The 26245-nt window shown below is 36.7% G+C and overlaps 1 protein-coding gene across 3 annotated transcripts in view; it reads right to left on the bottom strand.

Moving 5' to 3' along the window:
* The window catches only part of LOC150087834 (far upstream element-binding protein 1-like), a 250614-nt gene that overhangs the window by 55556 nt on the left and 168813 nt on the right, over positions 1-26245 (bottom strand). For all 3 annotated transcript variants that reach the window (XM_090369223.1, XM_090369222.1, XM_090369224.1), the window contains 2 exons: positions 22113-22160; positions 4157-4228 (listed from right to left, as the gene is read on the bottom strand). In XM_090369223.1, coding sequence (XP_090225349.1) covers positions 4157-4228; positions 22113-22160 — 120 coding nt within the window. The remainder of the gene's footprint in view (positions 1-4156; positions 4229-22112; positions 22161-26245) is intronic.

Here is a 26245-nt window from a genome sequence, read left to right as displayed (position 1 = left end):
TCATTCTTAGAATGCATGGCATTATCAATAACTCGTAAAATCTTAATACTGCCTGAGATTAGCAAAGCTACCTACTTCATGAGAGCCATATCAATAATCATAGTCTATACATGCAGTATTTCTAATTGAAGTTAATTTAGTTATGATAATGAGTGGGAGAAGCTGGAATGGACACGAGAAATTTTCAATGAGCGACTTCCCGTGGTCAATAAATTAGCATTCTTTCATTTTGAAATGAGAATACTATAATAATAATAATAACAAAAAAAAAAAAAAAAAACACACAAGACAGACTGGTGGGAATTTCTGGGTTGCAATAGGAAATTAGTTCATCTTTCAAGATTATTATAACATGCAGGGACATTAACAAGAGGGTTGTTATAAAGAGTTTCACTGTAAAAGGAAAGTTTTCTTTCCAAAACTTTATAACTTAAACAAGCTTTGAAACTAAACAAGACTGATTTATTTATAGAAAGATGCTTTGACGATTGCCTTAGAATGCACTAAATCACATGGAATGCTTGGTACCCATAGCTGAGAGAAATGGAGAACCATGCATGAAGCAAGTACCAACTAGAAATACAAGGTCTTTTTTGTGTAACATCTTACAACTGGTGGTTGTAAGATGTTACACAAAAGCACTTACTCACACAAAAGAATGCTGCTTACTTTATTCTTTTGGGTGGGTAAGCACTTTGCTGAAATGGTTTCTTGAAGAAAAAAAAATAAAATAAATAAATAAATAATAATTTAGGCTCAAATAGTAATAAACAATATTATAGAAGAGGCTTCGAGTGTTGGGATTAAACATACCAAAACAATATTTCTTCAACCGACAATAAAAAAAAATAAAAAACCAAAAGTTTTTTGCAACAAAAACATATAATTTAAAATATTAATTATATTTTTAATAATTAAAAAGTTGGATTAAAAACAAAATCAAGAAAATGGAGCAATTAGCTTTACAGGCGAAGAGCCTCTGCCAATTTACTGAAGCCTATGACAACAGGTCAACTACAATACAGAAAGGTATCCTGGTGCATGCATACTGATACTCAGTTGCAGACTGCACTTGGTGAAGGGGGAAAGGGGGGGGGGGCTGGAATAACAGAAGAGAATATTAACTGCCAGACTCAGCAATGTGCATTAGGCAAGTTATTAGGTCACCATCTCTCATTAAATGACAACCTCTGTCATTTTTCAGTTTACAAGATGAGAATAACAGGATGTATGCAGGTTGAAGCAATACGATTGATGGAGGAACCCACCACAGCTATAGAGGGCCTCAACCATGTGAGATGGCAAGAATTATTAGCCCAATCTATGATTTCAATTCTGGAATGGGGATCGTAGTTGAAATGCTTAGATTAGATAATGATTCAGGCCAATAAGTTGAAAAAGCGGCTCTTCAACTCAAAAGCTACTTGCTCCATTTACTTGATTTTGTTTTTAATACAACTTGGTATTTTAATTTTTTTTATTTATTAATTTGTTTTATTTTTTAACACAGTAATTTTTAATTATATATATAATTTTTCAATAAACTTTTGGTTTTCATTTTATTTCAATAGTTTGCGATTGGGCAATACTGTTTTAGAGTGGTAATAAATCACTATTGATTCATTTGGATAGTCTGGAAGTTTGTCTTTCTTTATTATATTTATTTATTTTCTTACTTTCTTTATTTTGTTTTTTACCGAACAGCAAAAACCTGTGGCATCCTTGCAGCATATGACTAATACTAATAAGTTAGTTGAATAATATGAATAACCTGTTGACTGATTCTAACCAAAAAATCTCAGCAATGAACAAAAAATGAATTAGAATGAACGACCCAAACATTTTACGAAAAATTGGAACTGATGATGACTTGGGCCTTCTGTTTTGTCAGAAACAATTCCAAGCTCTCCAATGGAAAAGGCCAAAGTCGCCCAATTCTCGTGGAAAGAAAATAAATAAATAAAACAAAACAAACATATCACACCATTCCCTCCAAATGCCTGTCCAGTTCTTCCTTAAATTTATTCAACCTATCAACTTCCAGAACGACAGATGAAAGTTTGTTCCTGCAATTAACCACCCGCTGGCTAAAGGCAAATTTCCGCACATCTATTCTACATCTGTCTTTTCTTAATTTGCATTTATGCCCCTTTAGGTTCGTAATCTGAACAAGTGGAAGGATCCCATCAGAATTCAGCGTGCTCAACCCATTCAAGGCCTTATATACCTCAATCAGATCACCGCGCAGGTGCCTAGTCTCCAGCCACTACAATTTGCAGAACTTAAGCCTCTCTTGGTAAGAGGATCGATTCATTCCCCTCACCAATCTTGTTGCCCTTCTCTGTACACGCTCAAGTAAATCTACATCCTTCCTAAAATGAGGCCTCCAGACCTGTACGCAGTACTCAAGGCGTGGCCTGACCATTGCCTTATACAGAGGGATAATCGCCTCCTTTTCCCTGCTAGCAAAATTCCTATATATCATTGACAAAACCCCATGACCTGCCCTGGCAGCCTGTCTACATTGCTCAGAGAACTTCATATCTGACTGCACAATTACTCCCAGGTCTTTTTCATTTTCTACCACCTTAAGTGTAGTACCACACAGTTGGTATGTTTCTCTGGGGTTACTTCTACCCATATGCAGTACTTTGCATTTGTCAAGGTTAAACTTCAGTTGCCACTTCTTAGCCCATCTGCTCAAATTATCTAGATCCTGTTGCAGTAGCACACTGCCATTACTGTCATTAACAACCCTGCCAACCTTTGTATCATCTGCAAACTTCGACATTAAGCCTGATATACCTTCATCAATATCATTGATAAATATACAAAACAACAGTGGACCTAACACCGAACCCTGTGGGACTCCACTAATAACATTAGTCCAAGAAGAGCAGCACCCATTGATTACCACCCTCTGTCTTCTCCCACTTAACCATCCTTTTATCCATTGTAGCAACTTACCCTTAATACCATTCTGCTCCAATTTGTACAATAGTCTTCCAAGCGCAACAGCATCAAAAGCTTTCCTGAAATCCAAATATATGATATCAAAATTATTTTTTTGCATCCAGTTCCTTTGTAACCACATCATAATAACCAATCAAATTTGTCAGACAATACTTTCCCTTAACAAACCCATGCCGTGTCTGAATTATTGCTGCAGTCTTGTCTAGATGATCCTGCAATGCATCTTTAATCAGTGAATCCCTTATTTTACTCGGAACAGAAGTTAAACTAACTGGTCTGTAATTACTCGTATCAACCTTCGATCCCCCTTTGTGAATTGGGGATACATTTGCACATCTCCAGTCCGTGGGGACCTCCCCTGAGTCCAAGGATGCTCTCATAATTATGGCTAAGGGTTTGATTAGTTGCTTTGCCGCCTCCTTTAATATAACTGGATAGATCCCATTCACCCCAGGTGCTTTTCTTATGTTTAACTTCAACAATTTCTCCTCCACTTTGCTCTCAGTTATTACAAAATCATTAAGCACCCTGCTACAATTTGATAACCTTGTGGCATTTTGAAACCTTAACTCCTCATTTGTGAATGTAGATGCAAAATACTCATTCAGTTTGTTTGCTATCTGAGCAGGATCATCAACAGTCGAACCATCGATGTCAAGTGGACCAATCAGATTCATCCCCTTCCTTTTTGAGTTTATATAAGTAAAGAAATCCTTGCTGTTTTTCTTAGCATCTTTTGCCAAGGATTTCTCGTAATCTGCCTTCGCCTGCCTAACCTCCTTTGTCACCTGATTACAGACTAGCTTATATCTGCCATAGGCTTCTGAGTCGCTTGATAATTTATATGCATCCCATGCATTTTTCTTCTCTGTTAAGGGCTGAATATTATCAGAAAAAAGATGATCGTTGTGAAACTATAGATCAACTTTGTACAATTATGTGGCAGTGGATCTTGGAAAAATCCTTGTAACCTTTTAAGGTATAAAAATATGATGAATAATGCATACTTGTTCTAGCTTATACTCAAGACTGAAAGTATAAAAATTATAAAATAAGAAAAGTAAAACACTCCATTACAATTGGGGAAACAGTCTTTACATTTAAAACCAATAACCTTTTATTGTTTTTTGTTTTATTGCCATAGATATAAACCCTACATTTAAAAATGGCAAAATTGATGTACCTCATGAGTTCCAGGTGGGATACTTCCATATTCATTTGTTTCAGGATGCATGAATCCACCTCTCTGAATGCTCTGTTAATTTGAAGAATTGTAAATTATAAATCATTTGAAGCAAAAATAAATAAATAAATAATAATAAAATAAAACATTTACTCTTTTCAAATATACTAAAATATATTAAAAGAATAAATTCATTCTGTGAAATTTTAGAAGTCAGAAATTCTTATCATATAATGTCTTACAATTTCAAAAAAATTCTGATTTAATTTTAGTTGATCTAAAGAAATGGTTTTTTATTACAACAGAAAATATAAAATCATTTAAGATAATTTAACATTAATTCTAAATTACACCAACTTCCAAACAAATTTTACAAGAAAGCACTCATATAACTAAACAATGAACAAATCACTATACCCAGAAAGAATGAAATCTTCAGGCATAATTTTATTTTACAAATGTGCATATATATATTTATGTTCATAATAAACAGAAGGTAAACACTTTTCTGCAGATGACTATACCAAAATTGCATGTGTTAGGTATTCTAACAGACTCATGTTGAAATCACAATGGAACAGTCACTTATGGATATTTACCACTAACTTTTTTTTCCAATTAGAGAAAAAAAAAACATTATTATTATAAATAAAAACCTTTTCTCCTTTATGGGGTTCCCCCCAACCCCATGGCAGGTATTGGTACCAAGTGCATGGAATGGTTGGTTGTGGCCGGTTACTATTATTATTAACTGTTGGTCGAAAAACTCTAATTATCTTACAGGTGTTCAGGAATGTGGCTTTCTGGAGTTCCATGTAAGTGTTCCTCAGGAGACCTTCTGCTACTAGGTTCTTAGGGAGGCTCATTGGCACCACGCTGGTGTGGTTGACACAGTGACTGGAATGGTCTTTCCTTCTTCTGTATGCCACATATCTTTGATTTCCTGTCTTAGGTCTGAGTATTTCCCAGTCATTTTCTCATATGTTTTCTGGAGGTTGCTGTGTTGGGCACCGCTATCTCGATCAGGTTGGTGGCCATTTCCTTCTTGTCAATGAGCGTTGTGTTTGGTTTGTTGTGCAGGATCATCTTGTCCATTATTATCGAACAGTCCCAGTATAGTCTGGGAGTAGAGGTCTCTAGTATGGCCCACGACTCATACTTGTAATACAGTAAACTTTCTTTGGTTAGCTGGTATTTTTGTGCTACTTTCTGATAACCAACAGTAATAACAGCCACACATAGCAACCACCCTGTGCACTTGGTATCACTACCCTGTCCTGCAGTGGAATGCCCATCAGGGAGAAAATAATAACAAAAGTATTATTATTATAATATATATAAGATATCCTTATAGAAGGGTAAGGATAGTGGAAAAAAGAAGTATAGTAGATATGTAATAGGTGAAAGAATGTTAATATCCTAAAAGTTATGATGAATTAAGAAAATTATGAGCTGAATTACAAAGCCAACAGGAGTCAAATGAACTGTAAAGTAAAATTATTAATAATAAGGTAAAATATAACACAAAATAAAATAAAAAATGGTAGAGCTGTCATCAGTTATGGGGGGACATTTTTAGATAAACTTTGAATACAGGCAAGGCAGATATGCAGAATCTGATGTCAGCTAAAGTATAAATATTGATACATGGTCAGGTATTTCATCAGGCGACTACACCTGACAATGTATTAGGAACCGCATTTCTATTTGTCCATACTAGTAGAAGAAAAGTGATAGGCAAAAAAAAAAAAAAAAAAAAAGAGAAGAAAAGAAGAAAAAAAAAAGAGAAGAAAAGAAAAAGAAAAAAGAGAAGAAAAGAAAAAAAAAAAAAGAGAAGAAAAGGAAAAAAAAAAGAAATTAACATATTCTTATAGATTATGGACAAGGTAGTCCCCAATGCAGTGCCAATTATTAAGGTAAAAATAAAGATCAAGTTATAATAAAACATAGTTGAGTGTTTTCAGAAGGGGAACGGTGTTCTTAATAAAAATATGTAGAGGTTTGTGAAGGATTTAGAATTATATCATTTGGAACAAGCACATGGTATAACGTGAGGTATTAAATTGAGGATATAGGCAGGGAAAAAGGAGTAGTTATGTAAATCAATAAAGACGAAAATAGTGAAAGGAGGAGGATAGTAGGAACGTTTGTATCACCCTAGTATACACTAATAGTTTTATGAATGGGAAGAAAGGTAGAAATAGATAGCAGAAAGATAAAAAGCAAAGAAAAAAGTTGTTAAATTACACTGAGCTAGCTGGGGATGTGAAGCCCAACCTTATAGTAAGGGCTCTGGCTTTGTAAGTGTTAGTATAAAAGGGAGCTAATACCAAATATTTGTAATCACAGATTAATCACACATTAATCACAGATGCCTTGAATGCGTATATACCATTAAAAAAATACTCCACGAGAAGGGTTCCAAGTTGGATGAATAGTGAAGCTGCCGCATTACTTGAGCAGAAAAAGGTGGCATGGAAAGGTTACAGAGCAATAAAAAGTACTGAAGCCTATAACAGCTACAAGGTGATGTGTAATAGAGCCACAGAAAAGGTTCGACAGGCAAAGGCAGTTTATGAGAAATCACTAGCAAACAGAGCAAAGAGGGGGGGATAAAGAATTCTTCACATATATAAATGCCAAGAAGAGCAGGACAAACCAGATCGGATCTTTACGTAAGGGAAAGGGGATAGTAATAAATACACCAGCTGCCGTTGCAGATGAACTCAACAGTTATTTTGCATCGATATTTACAAATGAAAAGCCTTTTGTGGCAATGGGAAATTGTGGGAGCGAAGTTAAAAAAATATGTAATTAATGATATTGAAATTTCGCAAGATTATTTAATGAAAAATACTTTTGAGCCTACAGACCAGTAAGGCTCCTGGAGTTGATGGAATATACCCTATAATCTTAAGAGAGGCGGCAAGCGAGTGCATTGAACCATTGAGGCTAATTATGCGAGCACTAGACTCTGGGGAGATTCCCTTGGATTGGAAAAGTGCAACTGTATCTCCCATACATAAGGGTGGCTCTAAAAGTGAAGTTGGAAATTATCGACCTGTCAGTCTGACTTCAGTAGTAGGGAAAATCATGGAGACAATGATCAAGGTTGGAATTCAGGATCATTTGGATCGAATTGAAATTCTCAGCATGGTTTTGTAAAGGGAAAATCATGTTTAACAAATCTGGTTCGCTATTTCGAAAGGGTCACTTGCGAGCTGGATTTAGGGAATAATTTCGACATTGTTTATTTAGATTTCAGCAAAGCTTTTGACTCAGTCCCACATGAGCGGTTGCTTTATAAGCTGGAACAGGTTGGAATCACTGGGAAAATCCTTAGATGGATAGAAGGATGGCTTCAGGGCAGGAGGCAGAGGGTTGTGATAAATGGCTATTCCTCAGATTGGGTTGATGTAAGAAGTGGGGTTCCCCAAGGATCAGTATTAGGACCACTGTTGTTTTTAATTTTCATAAATGACATTGATGAAGGGATAGAGGGCGTGATGTCTAAATTTGCAGATGATGTTAAAATTGGTAGAGTAGTTAATGATCACCGTCAAGCTGAGCTTCTTCAGAGAGACCTAGATAGACTTCAGGAATGGTCAGAAAAATGGCAGCTGTGCTTTAATCCAACAAAGTGTAAGGTATTACACCTGGGAAACAGTAATCCCAAAATAACTTATTCACTTGGTGGAGTTCAACTAAACCCAGTACTGGAGGAAAGGGACTTGGGTGTTACGATACGGTCAGACATGAAATTCTCTGAGCATTGTAAACAGGTTGCAAGGAAGACCCCACGGTGTCCTATCGATGATCTATCGAACTTTTGCAAGTAGAGATAGGGACGTGATAATCCCATTATATAAGGCTTATGTTAGACCACACTTGGAATACTGTGCTCAAGTATGGAGACCGCACCTAAAGAAAGACATCGAGCTTCTTGAAAGGGTGCAAAGAAGGGTAACTCGATTGGTGAGATCAGCAAAAGGGCATCCTATGAAGAAAGACTTCGAATATGTGGGTTGCAGAGTTTGGAAACTAGACACCTTAGAGGAGATTTGATTGAGGTGTTTAAGGCTGTGAGAGGCATCAGTAAAATGAATGAGGACAAAATTTTCAAGATTATAAGTGATGCTAGAACTAGAGGACATAAATTCAAATTACGGGGGGAAATGTTTAGATTGGACTACAGGAAGTTTTATTTTAGCCAGCGAGTTATAAATTACTGGAATAAGTTGCCTTCATGGGTGGTAGAGGCCGACAGTTTGGGGAAATTCAAAGGTCATCTGGATAGTACTTTCGGGTAAGGGAAGCGCATAGGATGATAGGTTTAGTTTCCTTTTTATTTATTTTATTATTTTTTTATTTATTAATTATTATTATTTAGTTATTTATTTTATTTATTTTTTGTTTTTATCATTGTCTTGCTCGGATTTTTTTTTTTTTTTTTTGGCTGGTGCAGCATAAGCCATAGGCTTTCTTGCACCATGCGGCCGTTACTAATACTAATGCTAATGCAAGGAAAAAACAGGTGCAAAAATATGTAAGTCGAAATATGCCAAGAAACGAACCAAAAATGAAACTCAAAGTACACCCCTTAAAATTGTAATTGTCATCCAAATATAAGTATAAGCCAATATTTCTGTACAGATTCTTTAATATTTCTTCAAAGTATATGCCAATATTTCTTACAGATTTCATCAGATAAGATTGACACGCAAAGGTGAAGAAGTAATATTGCAATGAGCTGTTACTTTCAGCTGTATGAACATGCTCTAAAAGAGTTGCAGTCATTCCTTGCTTGCGTTAGGATGGACAGTAATGTGCGATTGACACCACGAAGAAAAAGTGCTATTGTTGCTTTACGCGAGGAAGGATGTTATTCCCATCATATTGCTTACAGAGTGTCTTGTAATCACTCAATAGTGAGTAGATTTCTTTCCAAACTCAAGAATACTGGTTCTGCTGATAAGAAAAAAGGAATCAGATGCAAACGATCTCTACACCAAAACGGAAACGCGTTTTGAAGTGCTTATGCCTTATATTATTTTGTTTATTTGGTTTTTAGGTGCATTAGCAACTAAGGCCATATTGCTCCGGGAATATGCGGTGGTCATTCCCTGACCTTTCCATATCCTCTGTATTTGGTGGTCACGGGCTCAAACCCCGGTCTAATCAAGAAGTGTGTGCTATGCACTGCTGCTCCCGCCCACCTGGCTACGGAGGCGCCTGCTTATGCCTTAAAAACCATAAAGCTTCTTTGTCTCAGCTGAAAAGAGAAAGGAAAGAGCATACAGAAGTGGCAGCAAGTGCAGTAACAGTTAGAAGATGCCTCTTCAAAAATGGACTTGCAGCCGGCCGTCCTAAGAAGAAGCCCCTCCTCACACAAAAAATGAAAAAGGCCCAATTAATTTGGTGTAAGGAGCATGTAAAATAGTACCCCCGAGCAGTGAAATTCTGTTGTTTTCTTGGATGAGAAGAAATTCAAACTGCATGGCTAAGATGAGAGACAAACGATTCACCACAGACGTGGTGAAGAATACCATCCAGACTGCATGGCGTGTAAAGTGAAATTAACTACCAGTCAAATGATATGGGGGTGCATTTCATATTGCGAAGTAAGTCACCTGCAGTTTATAAAAGGTTCCGTAAATGCCAATGGATACCTAGCTATATTGGAAAGCAAATTGCTGTCAACCATTAGAGACTATTTCAACCTGCCAAGTAACTGCATCTTTCAGGACTCCTCTACTCCTTGTCATTGGGCGAAAAGTATAAGTAGGCACTTCTGTTGTTACTTTAGCTTCATTTCTGCATTAGAGGTTCGACAGTAATGTATTTACATTTGTTACAGGTGAAAAATTGGTTGGAAGAACAGTCCATTACAACTGTTAACTGGTCAGGAAACAGCCTGGACCTGAATCCTATAGAGAACTGTTGGCATCATGTGAAATCTGCAGTTGCCAGAAAGAAACCAAAGACCCCTTGTGAACTTCAGGAAACTATAAATCGTGTCTGATAACATTTCAGCCATACTGTCATGTTTACCAAAACTGTTGTATAAAGGTTGCAAAGTGCTCATTTTGGAATGTTTTGAGAGCACCTGTCAAATATTACTTAGCTTTGCCTTGACTATTAATAAATATCTTTTGTTTATATTTCTATTTGTGATGCTAGTCATTAATGTAACATAACATTAATGTAACCTGACGATAAAGGGTTAGAAATGTAAAATTCCTAGGTGATGCATTTTCTTTGAACACCAGTGTATAATAAGAAAGTGCATGATAGCTGGAGTTTTCAAGTAATGCGCAGCAGAAGTAAGCCTGTGGGAAAATAATACGTCGCTGAAGTGAAATACCACGCACATATTTAGTATAGTAGATGAATGTATGTCAACCACATTAATAACACAGCTACATAATGAAGCAATTTATAGCAGCATAATGGACTTGATAGAGAGCTGTGAAGAAATGGGAAAATAGTGACCTCTATTGTTGTATTTTGAACCTATAAATGCATGGAGATACATACAATTAGCGTTTGAAAAAAAGAAACTGGTTTGAATAATAGGACTTTACCGTAATAAAGTTGTAAGATATACTAAATAAACATAACAGTTCATAGATAAATAAAAAGTATTAAACAAAGCAGTGATAAAAAGAATGCATATTGCAATTGATATGGCTACAATATATTAAGTTGAAAATTGAAGTTGTATAATCTCATATACAGGCAGTTCTCGCTTTACGAATTTTTTCCCCCAAGTATCAACAAAATCGAAAATATGAACATTAATTGCAAAAAATGAATGCTACAACATTTATAAATACCGCATTTCAAACCACATGCATAGCTATACAATTCAGTGTACCCAGCTTTATGATATTAATCCGTTCCAGAGACACCATCGTATTGTTAAAATATCGTAATGTGAACCCAATAACACATTGTTTTTTTGGTAATTTGTTTCAAGATCTCGGAAGTTGAAATTTTCGCTAAAAAAAAAAAAAAAAAAACTAAGGTATTTATCTCTCTAAAATGTCATTTTTAAGGTCACGAGTGTAACCTTAAGGGCATATAAAAGGTCGTGAGCGTGGTTTGTAAATTGTATTAGTTACCAATTCCAATCATTAAAATGCACTACACTTTCGTCATTATCATATGTTCTGTTATAAGAATCAATTTTAAATGCCTTTGTGATATTTTTCTAAAGCACATTTTTGGAGGTCACAACCATAAAACAATAAAAACAATTTGCACTTTCTGGTTTATTGGGTTCTTCTGTTAGTGCAAGCAATTATAAACTGGTAGTAAACTCGATCTTCTTGGTGAAAATACAGATAGCTGGGATTTGTGGTTTTTTACGTAATTATGGTAAATGTGTTTCCCCTTTACTGAAATCTTCAATCGCATAAAAAACATAAATAAATTTTCAGAATCTTCTCTTCATTCCTTTTTTTTAAAGCTTCGTAAACTTTGCACTTCATGCGAATCCTGTTAGTTTCAATTTGTGTGTGCTGTTAAAAAATGCTTATGCATGCAATCGTGAAATTTATAATTAAAAGAGATTATCTTGGAAACAAATGCCTCTTGAAACATTTCTGATGAAGATGGGTCCTTGTACAACAAACAACGAGTGCCAAGTAATTAATGAGTGATCAACGAGTATGCATTTAGTCGATGATGATGAAGAAAAAACATACAACATTTGTAAGTCATAAATAATTTCTCTATTATTATAATTTGCTTGATTTTACAGGCCACTTTTTCATTTATTTCGATAAATCAATCATTGTTTAAACAAACTTAAATCAGTAACTAATTTCACTGTTGATAACGTAACCCCTGTTTTTAACATTATATCTACACGAAATAAATTTCCACTTTACAAGCACGCACAAGGAACGAATTAACTCGTAGTAGAGTCGACAACTACCTGTAAATCGAAAAATTACCAATTAGGGGAGTAATTGCTTATATATCTATGCATAGAAAGAAGGAAATATGTGAAGAATCACATAATGTTAAAGTTAGATTAATAATTATAAACTGTAGTCCAAAATGGAGTGAACCAATATTGAAGTGATATCAGTAATCATTACTGTAACTGATAAAATGTCTTAAATCCAAAGGTAGTTTCAGGTATAAATCCAAAGGTGAAAGGGTGCAGTACTGTTCTTTCAAAATTGGATCCTTACTTCACCCTTTCAACGTTGGATTTATTACCTTAGAGGAGTCGGTTTGAAGTCTGAGACAGTCTCCTGCAAATGACTATGGAGCGAGTGGTACTGTCTCACATATGGCTACCACAATTGAAGAGCAAGACCATCCAGCCCAAACAACTGAAAGTGATCTCTGTACAACTGTGCTAGTGACTACTCAGGAAGGAAAAAGCCAATATATGAAGTGAAACATCAAAATGAATACAATCATTATGGAAGCATACTACAAAATAAGTAAAGCTAGAGAAAGACATGACAGTGTACAGGACAAAACTACACATTGAGCGGCTGGAACAGTTCCTGACTATTCAGGTAACTGTACAGTGAATAGCAGACCAGAGATGAACGATCGTCTAGAACAGCATCTAGAAAAGTGTTCCGCAAAAAATCGTAATTAAAAATTTTTTTTAAAAAATAAAATAAATTTTGCATTTTTGTAGCATACACCACTTTTGTACCATTATAATATTTCACATATTTTTTTCGGTTATTAATATACTGGTATAGATTAATAATCAAAAAGATCAAGGAACTTTTTGATGGACTTTTGCATGGTTTGTTATTTGGTTTTTAGCATTAGCAAGTAAGGTCATATTGCTCCAGAATATGCGGTGGTCATTCCCTGACCTTTCCGCATCCTCCTTATTTGGTGGTGACAGGCTCGAGCCCCGGTCTAATCAAGAAGTGTGTGCTAAGCACTGCTGCTCCTTCCCACCTGGCTATGGAGGCGCCTACTTTTGCATGGAGAAGTATGTGTAGAGGTAATGACATCTACAAAAAAAGTAGCAATGTAGTGATCTAATATGCTATTCATATGTGATTTAGCCTAGAGTACACAGGTTGGAGAAGAGGGGAAGTGAGCCTTCACCAGTCAATCACTTCTTTCCTCACCATGTTGGATGGGGCACCCTAAACTGGAGTTCAGCTGACCACCTGACCAGAAGATGACCAAGAAGTCCTGGGGCATCCTATGGAGCAGCAAAATAAGACAAAAGATGGGCTCCAGACAGACCCAGAATGGAAGAAAACCACAGGTATACAAGATATTCTTAAGGAAAAAGTATAGCAGGCAATCAGAAAGTTCCAAGACTGGCAAACCCCAGAGCAGACAACATCCTCAACTACTAGTACAAAACGTTTAGCATGCCCACAAAACACACGAGCACCTAGATGATAAAGTACCAAGAAATGATTCAAGAGCCTCTGATTCAAGGAATCACCCACCTGAATACCAGGTACCAGAAACATAGATCACCTGTCCCTCAACAATGTACAAGATCCTGACTACCAGCATAAACAAGGTATTGGACTTCTTAGTCAGAAAATCATGGATGAGTAGCAGAAGGAATGCAAGTAGACTAGCAAAGGATGCAATGAAGCAAGCCTAAAAGAAGCACTGTAACACGTAAATGGAATATGTTGACTACTGCAAATCTTTCAATTCTATATCCCATAGCTGACGTATAGAGATGCTAAAGATCTAGAGTAAACCAGACACATTAACAAATGTTAAATGTTAATACACATTGACAAATGTGTACGTTCTTCACTGTCCAAATTTTTGCCCACTTATATCCGAAGGAACTTGTTTTGGGAAAAACTAACCGAACAGCCCATCATTGATCGGCATAACAAACATATTTTTAAGTTTAATGTGGCCAGATGCTTGCATAGGTTATCCAATATTTCTATGAGAGTACACTGCAATGTTATCTTTTCCCAGCATGCCATACTAAAATTGAAAATACAGTTGCTAATATCAGGTTTTAAATATCTTTCTATACATTAAAAGTTTTCCTAATGGTGATTTTTATTCAGCCAATGGAAGAAGAGGGATGTGTGTTACGTGGTAATACAAAAGTTCCAAGACTGGCAAACCCCAGAGTAGACAAAATCCTCAACTACTACTACAAAACATTTAGCAAATACTAAAATATGTAACAGAAGCTTTTACTGTGGTAAAACAAGCTTCTATTTCAGCGTAGTAGTAGTAGTACTAGTAGTCGCGGCATGTGATGCAAGAAAGCAAGTGTATGAGCTTATGCAGCATCAGCAAAAAAAAACAAAAAAAAAAAAAAAAAAACACACCATTCCCTCAAAATGCCTATCCAGTTCCTCCTTAAATTTATTTAACCTATCAACTTCCACAACGACAGATGGAAATTTGTTCCAGCAATTAACCACCCGCTGGCTAAAGGCAAATTTCCGCATATCTATTCGACATCTGTCCTTTCTTAATTTGAATTTATACCCCCTCAGGTTCGTAATCTGAACAAGTGGAAGGATCCCATCACAATTCAGCATGCTGAACCCATTCAAGGCCTTATACACATCAATCAGATCACCATGCAGGTGCCTAGTCTCCAGCCACTGCAATTTGCAGAACTTAAGCCTCTCTTGGTAAGAGGATCCCTTCATTCCCATCACCAATCTTGTTGCCATTCTCTGTACATGCTCAAGCAAATTTACGTCCTTCCTAAAATGAGGCCTCCATACCTATATGCAGTACTCAAGGCGTGGCCTGACCATTGCCTTATACAGAGGGGCAATAACCTTTTCCCTGCTAGCAAAATTCCTATATATCATTGACAAAATCCCATGACCTGTCCTAGCAGCCTGTTTGCATTGCTCGGAAACTTCAAATCTGACTGCACAATTACTCCCAGGTCTTTTTCATTTTTTACCACCTTAAGTATAGTACAAAGCAGTTGCTATGTTTCTCTGGTGTTACTTCTACCCATATGCAGTACGTTGCATTTGTCAAGGTTAAACTTCAGTTGCCACTTCTAACCCCATCTGCCCAAATTATCTAGATCCTGTTGCAGTAGCACACTGCCATTACTTTCATTAACAACCCTGCCAACCTTTGTATCATCTGCAAACATCGACACTAAGCCTGATATACCTTCATCAATATCATTGATAAATATACAAAACAACAGAGGACCCAACACTGAACCCTGTGGGACTCCACTAATAACATTAGTCCACGAAGAGCAGCACCCATTGATTACCACCCTCTGTCTTCTCCCACTCAACCATCCTTTTATCCATTATAGCAACTCACCCTTAATACCATTCTGCTCCAATTTGTACAATAGTCTTCCATGCACAACAGTGTCAAAAGCTTTCCTGAAATCCAAATATATGATATCAAAATTATTTTTTGCATCCAGTTCCTTTGTAACCACATCATAATATCTTATCAAATTTGTCAGACAAGACTTTCCCTTTATAAACCCATGCTGTGTCTGAATTATGGCTGCAGTCTTGTCTAGATGATCCCGCAATGCATCTTTATTCAGTGACTCCATTATTTTACCCGGAACAGAAGTTAAACTAACTGGTCTAATTACTCGTGTTACCCTTCAATTCCCCTTTGTGAACTGGGGATAGATTTGCACATCGTCAGTCTGTGGGGACCTCCCCTGAGTCCAAGGATGCTCTCATAATTATGGCTAAGGGTTTGCACTTAGTTGCTTTGCCGCCTCCTTTAATATAACTGGATAGATCCCATCCATCCCAGGTGTCTTTCTTATGTTTAACTCCAAAATTTCTCCTCCACTTTGCTCTCAGTTATTACAAAATCATTAAGTATCTTGCTACAATTTGATAACCTTCTGCTATTTTCAAACCTTAATAACTCATCACGTGTGAATGTAGATGCAAAATACTCATTCAGTTTGTTTGCTATCTGAGCACGATTATCAACAGTCAAACCATCGATATCAAGTGGACCAATCAGATTCATCCCCTTCCTTTTAGAGTTTATATAAGTAAAGAAATCCTTGCTGTTTTTCTTAGCATCCTTTGCCAAAGATTTCTTGTAATCTGTCTTCGCCTGCATAACCTCCTTTGTGACCTGATTATAGACTAGCTTATATCTGCCATAGGCTTCTGAGTTGCTTGATAATTTATATGCATCCCATGCATTTTTCTTCTCTGTCAAGAGTTTCATTAGTTCATTTGATAACCATTTAGGCCTAAACCTTGAACAATATTTCTTAATAGGTATGAAACTTTTAGTAGCATCCATGATTAATTCTTTGAATGCTTCCCACTTAGAATTTACTGTTGGTAACATCGTCAGTTGAACCCATTGTACAGAATTTAAAAACTGATACCACTGTCCTCACTGTACTCACCTTTACAGAAGCAAAAACCCTTTCCTTTACCCTTGATGGTAATATCTTTCTTTAAGTAAATCCCACATCAGTACACTGTGATCACTGCCACCTAGTGGTTCCTTTATCTGCAAATTCTTATTACACGAATGATCACTGCTGATAACCAGATCAAGAGTATTACCCGCTCTGGTTGCCTCTCGAACATGCTGCTGCAGAAAACAATTATCCAATAAATCACAAAAGTCTTACTAGTGTGTGAGTGACCAACCCACAAGTTCCAGTCAATATCTGGGAAGTTAAAATCCCCGATAAGACATTCTGAGTAACTAGCCCACTCTATTTCTCCGTACAATTGTTCATTGTACTCATTCGAGTCATTAGGCCTACAACACACACTCCTACTCTTATTTTTGCTTTCACAGTGCTTATGTCACACCAAACTGATTCAACAGTGAACTGTCTATATCAACTGGATGCACTTCTTTTGATTTTATGTTTTTCTTAATTAACAGCATAACACCTCCTCCCTTCGTATCCTGTCTATCCTTTCTGTACACACTGTACTCCCCAAATTCCAGTTCTGCATTCCTTATATCTGTGTGACACCACGTCTCTGCTATCCCAACAATATCCCCCTTTGATGTCTTGACCAACAATTCAAATTCATCAATTTATTTACTATACTTCTAGCATTGGTATACATGTACCTATCCTTATTATTAATTATCCTAACACATCCCATATACCCACTTGTTTCACGATGACTGCCACCTGTCCCTGAAACTCCCAGCAGGTTGCTACTTATTCTAATAGAAGTTGTGCAAGAATCACCTTCACCTCTGCCCGCGGCTACTTTTAACCTTTTAGTGTGTGAATTCCCACAAGCTAGCAGTTTTCCGACCCACCTAACAGTGCCCCGATAGCGTCAGCAAATATTCTTGCACCCTTTCTATTTAAGTGTATCCCATCTCTGTAGAAGCAGTCTCTCCTGTTAACAAGCACAGACTACGCTGAAAAAAATTCCACCCCTTGATCCTTGCACATTCCCTCCAGGGCCAAATTGATTGACAAGGCTCTCATCATGTATTCCCTCCTATCGTGTCTGGGCAGAATTGCAGACACTTTCAAATTTAACCCTGCCTCATGACTTTTTTGCAACATTGACCTGTACTTGTTAAGTAAATCTGCAGATCTCCTACTCTTAATGTCATTGGTGCCAGCGTGTACAACAATATCACCTTTTGTGCCCTTAAAAGATTATACATGCTTTACAACATCATCAACTTTTGCCCCTGGCAGACATACCCTGGTCCTGTTCCATCTATCCTTTTTACACAGTACACCTAATTCTGTTTTTGCACAAACTTTTTTTACACGAATTTGGTTTAACACGAATTCAAAGTAAATATTTCATTCTCTTTTTACGCGAGTCATTTTGATTTAACACGATTTCTATGAATTTTTTTTTTGCCTAAATTCTAAGAAAATTTTTTTTATTTGTGGCATATTAGTATCATTTCTATATTACACGCATCAATAGATTGGATAACAGCTAGTGTATGCGTTTTGAAACGTGTGCTTTTGCTTACCAATGTTTACATCTAGGTATCTATGAATCATCAACGTTTTTATTGAATTTGGTGTACATCTACGGTATTCGTGCATTGTATCTTCGGCAGACATGTAGTAGTAAGCTCTATTTCAAAGTGAAAGAATCTTTAGTGAAATTTGTGCACATATAAATTTATTAATTTTGCCGATAGTCAATAAATCGTAAGTTTACAAAATTTTCATACCTTTTTTTATTAATTATAACTGAGATATTTTTCGGTAGCCCTTATATAAGGTCGAATAATTCGCCTATTACCAAAATGAAAAGGAAAGCGATTTCTTTGGAACTTAAAATTCAAATTTTAGATCGTCTTGCAACTGGACAAGGGTCTACGTCTGTAGGAAAGCATTTTGGTGTACATGAAGCTACCGTAAGAACTATTAAGAAAAATGAAGCTGCAATTAGGAAGTCGGTATGTTCTGGAACAAAAGTAAGTGTTAATTCATCATCATATACAAGAGATATTGTCAAGGAAAAAATGGAAAAGGCCCTGGTAATATGGATAGAAGATCAGTCACAAAAAAGAGTACCAGTAGATGGAAATGCCATCAAGCAAACAGCACTAAGAATTTACAGACAGATTAAAGAAAAGGAGCCAAGCACTTCATCTCAGTTAAACAGAAAGTATGAATTTTCTGCGAGTACAGGTTGGATGATAGGGTTTCTTAAAAGGAATGCTCTTCATAATATAAAAATTAAAGGTGAAACTGAATCTGCAGATGAATCAGCTGCTAAAGTATTCCCGCATGAACTTGCAAAAATTATTGAAGATGGAGGATACACTCCTGATCAAGTGTGGAATGCAGATGAAACTGGTTTCTTCTGGAAACGAATGCCGAACAGAACGTATGTAGCCAAATCGCAGAAAACTGCTGGTGGTTTTAAGGTAGCTAAGGATCATGTGACCTTATTATTTTCCTCCAACGCTTCAGGAGATCGTATGTTGAAACCACTGCTGGTAAATCGAGCCCTAAACCCACGTTCAATGAAAGGTGTAGATATCAATAAACTGCCTGTTCACTGGATGGCAAACAAGAAGGCCTGGGTGACCACTACTATTTTCACAGAATGGTTCAACAAATGTTTCGTCCCAGAAGTCAGACGTTATATGAATTTGAAAGGTCTCGAATTTAAAGTCCTTCTGATTCTTGACAATGCACCCGGCCATCCTGTCTTGGAACACCCAAACGTACAAATTTTATTTCTGCTACCTAATACTACATCTTTGATACAACCGCTAGACCAAGGTATAATTGCGACAATTAAAACATACTACGTAAAACGAACATTCCAACACGTTTTGGACAAACTGAATGATGAAACACTAACAGTCATTGATGTGTGGAAGAAATTCTCAATTATGGATTGTATCAATCAAGTTGGATTAGCGTTAACTGAATTAAAACCAGCAACTTTAAATGCGTGTTGGAAAGCGGTTTGGCCACAATGTGTAAAAAGCAAAGATCCCATCATCCCTAATACGACCGAATTTCCCAACATCATTACAATGGCACACAAAATTGGTGGAGAAGGATTCGATGATCTATCGTTTGAAGATATTAATGAATTGTTAACCGACAAAGCCCTAAGCGAAGATGAAATATTAGAGGTTGTCCTTGGGACTCCTTATCCCACAGAACGTAGTGATAATGAAGAAAATGATCCTGTTCTAAATGCAGATTTAATAAAAGAAGGTCTGGAACTGGCCAGAAAATTAGGTGTTTCCCCTTTTTGTCATTTTGTCAAACATGACCCTAATGAGGAACGCACTGGGAAGTTTCAACGTGAACTGAAGTTGTTGACAGCCTCTTACAGAGAATTATATAACGGCCTAACCAAAACACGAACACAACGATTAATAAGTGAATTCGTTCGTAAAACCGGTGAAACATCAGCACCAGAGGAGACTCGTGCTGATTTTGCTGAAGAGATCACAGAAAGAATTTCATTAATAGAGGAAGAAGACGATGTCCACAACATTTCTAGTGATGGCAGTGATATTCCAGTCGTACGCAAACGTATGCGCCGTTTATTATCAGAAAGTGAAAATGAATAAAATCTTGTTATGTGTAAAACAGATTTTTTTTTGTTCATGAAGAATTTTTTTTCATTTCATATGCATACAAATTTATTTTAGTACATTTTCATTACATATTATTACATGTGTATTTTGTTGAAATAAAATAATAAGCTTAAAACGAATATTTTATGTGTTTTTTTTAAATTATTTTTACTGATTTTTTTAGATCCGGAACCAATCTTCTTTTCTTCCATAAATACAATGTCTTTTTTTACACGAATTTTTTTTACACGTATTTTTCAAGAATGTATCTATCGTGTAAAAACAGAATTAGGTGTATATTCCCCGTGTCCCTGACAATAAAGTCACCAACAATAACTAGTTCCTTTGGGACCAGCGCATTCTGCCCTGGAGATTGCCGCTCTGTTTCCTGATGCCCAGGAGTGAGCTCTGGCATTGAGTTGGGCAGCTGAGAGCTTGACGGGCCCCTCATATTAATTTCTTCGAGGGCATCTACCCTACACCTCAAGCTCTCATAGACACCCAGTAGAACGCTGGGTTGATGCCTAATTTCTAGACACTCTCTGTACCTGGCACACATGAGGTTTATCTAGTCATGCTAGATAAACCTCATGCATACGCTTTGTTTATCTAGCATGATCATGTGGTACCATTCTTGATTTCCTTATGTATTCGTAGCTGAGGAAGAGACACACAGTGTCGAAAGCTTCTGTAAGTATTTTATTTTATCAAAATAAGCAAGCACAACAGGCAGGGGATGCAGCCTCCTAGTTAATCATTAAAAAGCTATTACCCTGTTAGGCATATAAATATTAAAAAGTTTCAGTTAATTTGCATATGTCTATCAGTTTACCTAATTTTTCTTCCCCATCTCAAACATCCAGGTTTGTATATTTTATATATAGTATACATCTTGCCATCACAGTACCTTACAGTCTATAAAACTTATACCTACCGATTGGATGCGTGCGTGCGTGTGTGTGTTTATATACATAATTGACTAAATTCATGATTTATATTCCCAGTTCTCCGTTCAAGATCCTACATATAAAAATGTATATTGTCACCCCAAACTGTCTGAGCCACTCTAATTTTCTACCATTTCCTTTAATTTCACTATATTGACTGTCCTTTATACGTATACTCTGATGCAGTCGCAAGAGTTTAAATTTTATTTCTTTATTTCCATTCCTCTGCAAGGCTGTATTTAATTAAACATTAACAACAAACTTATTTGTTTCCTTCTATAATTTACTGATTCTATTTTCTCTGCCTGAGGTCATTACAGTCTTCTTAGTTTAGGCACTAATTATTTGCTGTTTTTAGATGTATGTTTGATTTTGGAAACAGTAAGTTCTTTTTATTATTTTTGTTTACTTTTACTTATTCTATATGATCCTCTTTTGGGTCAACCATAAACGGCACAATCATTGTTAATAGTATTTTCTTTCATGTTTCTGGCCTTAGAATTCTAAATTCAAAATCTAAATACTATCACGTCATTAACAGGTTTGAAACAGGCCTACGTGTTGCCACCCAGGCTTGTAATTTCAGTGGTTGAGTCGATAATACTGGAGTGTGTGCACTCGTGCAAAAAAGTGTGCATGTAACATAGATTTGCTCATTTGCTACAACTTTTACTGCTGATATTAGCATGACTAAACTAAGTAGTTTCCTGGGTTGTATATAACAACTTTAAAATTACTGACAAAAATCTGTTGCTTCTTAAGATAGGTTGCTGTTTAAGCAGCAGCCAACATTAAGGAAAGAAGTAGGCATTCTCAGAACTGAATGCAGTGATAATAAAATTTTCTAAATATTATATAATATTTTAGCAAATCCTATCCTCATTCAAATAATACTATTTTATCATTTGCTAGAGTAGAGACTACTCTTAAAAACAACTACTAAAATATCAATACAAATGAAAGCACATAATTATACTCACTTCAAGTTCTTTTTCTGTAATAAGGTCCATAACAAGTTGTTTTGCATACTAAAAAAAAAAAAAAAAAAAAAATACATATTTATAAGCTTTTGGTAAGATTTGACGCCACAGACACAACATAATGAGATATTTTCTTTGGGATATAGTATGAGTATTAATAAAAGCATAATAATAATAGCAATAACAATAACTTACAACAATAATAATAATACACATATAGTTATGGTTATTACCCAGTTTATTAACAAAACAAATTATAATAAAATATAATAAGATAAAACCAGTAGCTTTCGGGACGTGTGTCCCTTTGTCAACTGACAAGTTAATACAAATTTTGAATACAATACAACGAGCAAAGTGGCACGTTAATCATGCGTCATTGTTGTTGCACGGACGTGTGCTGCTTCTGCGCCACTGATCATCCAGCAATAAAACGGTAGTTTCCAGGATGGGATGTAGACGCATGCCTTTCTGGCGATTTAATGCCTTAGAATTGTTTATTATGTTGAGTGACTCTAGCCATAGGCGGTGGCGAAAGTTTCGTGAGTGGTCCACTATCTCAAAGTCGCGTTTGGGGTCAAGATCGTGGTTGGTGGCCCAAAAATGTTCCGCGACCGCGGACTGGTCAGTTTCAGCAAGCCGGATTGCTCTGTCGTGTTCCGTGAGGCGATCTTGAAGACGTCTTGATGTCTCCCCTATGTAGCAACTGTTACAGTCTCTGCAGGTGATACGATACACCACATTGCTGCGTAAGACAGGTGTGACAGCGGTCTTCACGTTGGAGACAAGTGACCGTAGGTTCCTGCAGGGTAATTGCACACATTTGATGTTGTAGCTTCTAAGGACCTTCAAGATGCGTCCTGACACTCCTGGATAATACGGAATGTAGGCGGACGATATACCGACTTGCTTCGGAGGTCTTGGGTTGGATGTGAGTTCTTCTGCCTGTAACAGGCATCTGCTTAGTACATGGGGTGGATAACCGCATCTGGTTAAGTCCGTCTTCACGCGGGAGATCTCGTTACGCCTAATTGTGTCGGTGCTGGAATGGCTCCAAGCCCTGGAGAATAGGGTGCGGGCAGTGCTATTGAGATGGCTTAATAATAATAATAACAATGATGAAAAAATAAATAAAAACTTTTCCTGCTATCACCGAAGTACTAGTCTGACCATTCCATAAATTTACATAAGCATCTTAGTTTCACAAGATTACCTGGCAAGTTGTTCCAGCTAACTGTTCAGCTGAAATAGTCTACAACTGTCCTTTAAGTATATGTGCACTAGTTAAGTATATGGCCACCTTCGGTCCTTGAAGCTGTCACAGACATACTCTCAGGTACAGCCAGCTCTGCTATAATGCGGTACATGTGTTCCTAAAAATCTCCGCATTATGCATTTCACGCATTAAAAACAACAGAGCTTATGGGGACAGGGGCAGAGCACTCAAAAAAAAAAAAAAAAAGTTCAGTCGGGTAGGTAAAACACTAAAAAACATTAGAAACCCAATAAAATTGCCAATACAGGTTTAAACTTCTCAAATTTCTAATAAATATTACAGTAAATATAGCACTGTAATATATATACATACTAATTAATATTTCTGGTCACTTGCTTTTTTTTTTGGATTGAAAAATTTAAAACAGTAAAAAAAATAAGCAATTAGGAACAACAAATATGACATGCACAAATTGCACAAGTCAGATATGCAGTAACAGTTTCGCGCATTAAAAATAGGAAGCTTAAAAAATAGGAATGAATAGAAGATTCTGAAAATTTATATGTTTTTTATATGATTGAAAACTTCATGGAAGGGGAAACACATTTCACCATAATAAAGTAAAACTCACAGAATTCCACTATCGGTATTATCATAAATGCAATAATAAGATCGAGTTTACTTCCCGTTTATGATTAGATTGTACTAAGATAAAAGCCGAATAAACTGGGAACTGAAAATTGTTTTGTGGTAGTGACCTCCAGAAATGTACTCCTCTGCTCATGCTTTGGTAACTCTAGAGGAGACTTTCAGATCAGCTAGTGTATATAATCTCGAAGCCTCTATTCTGCCGGATTGTTATGGGAGGGAGGGAGCTGGAGTAGAGTATATGTGGTGGTGGGGGGGGGATTGTTGAGACCATGTTATGTCAAGGAGCTGGGTGTACTCTTGCCAGGTGCACACCATATGCCAAAATTTCATTACTTCACACAGCATATTATGGCCTCCTTTTCTTACTACATCATCAACAAACTAATAGAGCATGCTTATCAGCAAAAAAGGATCTTGACCTCTCAAACACTTATTTATTTCACATATATATGTGGTCTCAGTTCCAATCTCAATGATGTTAATTTCCACCATCTCCCAAACCCTATGTATTTTCTCTCACAGAATCCCAGTTATCAGTTGATACAATCACTGCTCATTCCAGTTGTCTGAATTATTTGCTGTATGATTCGTTTCGCTTCACAGGTGGTACTTGTGCTATGTAAATTCTGATATTTCCTGTCAGAGACTTAGTAACTTGGAATCTTCCCTTTTCAATTTTCTCTGGCTAAAAATTTCTCTATCACATACTGTCAAATTCATTTGATGCCTGTATCATTGTTGTTATTTGGTTTTCAGGAGCATTACCAACTAAGGCCATATTGCTCGGGGGATATGCAGTGGTCATTCCCTGACCTTTCCGCATCCTCCATATTTGGTGGCTCATAGGCTCGAACCCTACTCTAATCAAGAAGCGTATGCTATGCACTGCTGCTCCTGCCCACCTGGCTACAAAGGCACTCCTGTATCATTCTCTCAACTCCACTAATCACTTGGAACTCTTTGACTTCCTCTCTCTGAAACTTGACTTTCTCCAGTCCAGCTTTCCTAACAGTAAGGTAATTTTCCTTGGCAATTTTAATTTTTCACAACTCCAGCTGGCTTCCGTTTTCTAACCACACAGACCACCTTGCACAGATTGTTCATTTACCTACCAGAATACTAAACAATCCTAATCATACAGGCAACACACTTGATCTTTTTCTCATCAACAACCCTACTAAGTAGGTGGTTGAGGTGTGTGGTTTTCTAGGCACCTCAGATCACAAACTTGGAGATGGTCTCTTCGCCAGTGTAGTCTTTCTCTCAGATATTATCAACCTCATGTTTGGTATTAGAAGAATGCAAAATGGGATGATCTGTGAGATTCCTTTTGTGCTTTTCCTTACTCAGATTAATCATTTCCTCAAATCGTGTCAGTGAAGTTGTTGTAGGAATGAAATCCTTTATTCCCTACTTCACCTTAAAATATAGTCCTTTATCTAAACCTCAGTTACCTCAAAGCTTGCAGCAATTCTAAAGCCCAAACAAGATTTTGAACAGGCTAAGGGTTGAAACTTGCCTCTTGTTAAAATGATAGTCAAGCATTCTGGTGTCTTGCCAGAATGCCTGGATACAACTTTTCCAAACTCTATTCCCACCTCTGTCAAAACCAGTTGGTTCTACTGCTACCTAGGCCAAAGATAAAGCTAACCCACTAGCATCCTACTTTTCTTCTTAACACTTCTACTGATGATCTTGGTAAACCACGTACCAGTACACAATATTCAATGCCTCCAGTCGTCTTCCATCAAAAGGATGTCAGAAGGATTTTGAACCATCTTGATGCTAAGAAAGCATCAGGTCATGGCAGTATTTCTCCACTTGTTCTCAAAGCCTGTGCTCCTGAACCTTTTTTTTTTTTTCACCCTCTTGTTTCAAAGGTGTTTTTCCTTCTACTTGGAAATTTGCTCATATCCAGCCAGCTCCTAAAAAGGGCGACAAATCCCTCCCATCCAATTATCATCCCATTGCAATTACTTTTACTCTTTCTAAAGTTATGGAGATTAATTAACCGCCAACTTAAACTATCTAGAAACCTTCCATCTGATCTACGATCACCAGTATGGATTCCGTCAGTACTAATCCACTGGTGGTATATTCTGGTTTATGTTGCCCATCTATGGACAATGATGGAAAATTTTGGTGAAACTCAAGCAGTTGCTCATGACATTTCAAAGGATTTTAATCATGTTGGCATAAAGGTCTTCTAAATAAGTTTCCACCTTAAGGTTTGCCAACTGCTTTTTGTAATTGCATATCCAGTTTT

Source organism: Mastigoproctus giganteus, chromosome 3 (assembly GCF_048544385.1).
Source record: "Mastigoproctus giganteus isolate SK-2022 chromosome 3, ASM4854438v1, whole genome shotgun sequence".
NCBI classification, from domain to species: domain Eukaryota; kingdom Metazoa; phylum Arthropoda; class Arachnida; order Uropygi; family Thelyphonidae; genus Mastigoproctus; species Mastigoproctus giganteus.
This window is presented reverse-complemented; position numbering and strand designations above follow the sequence as displayed.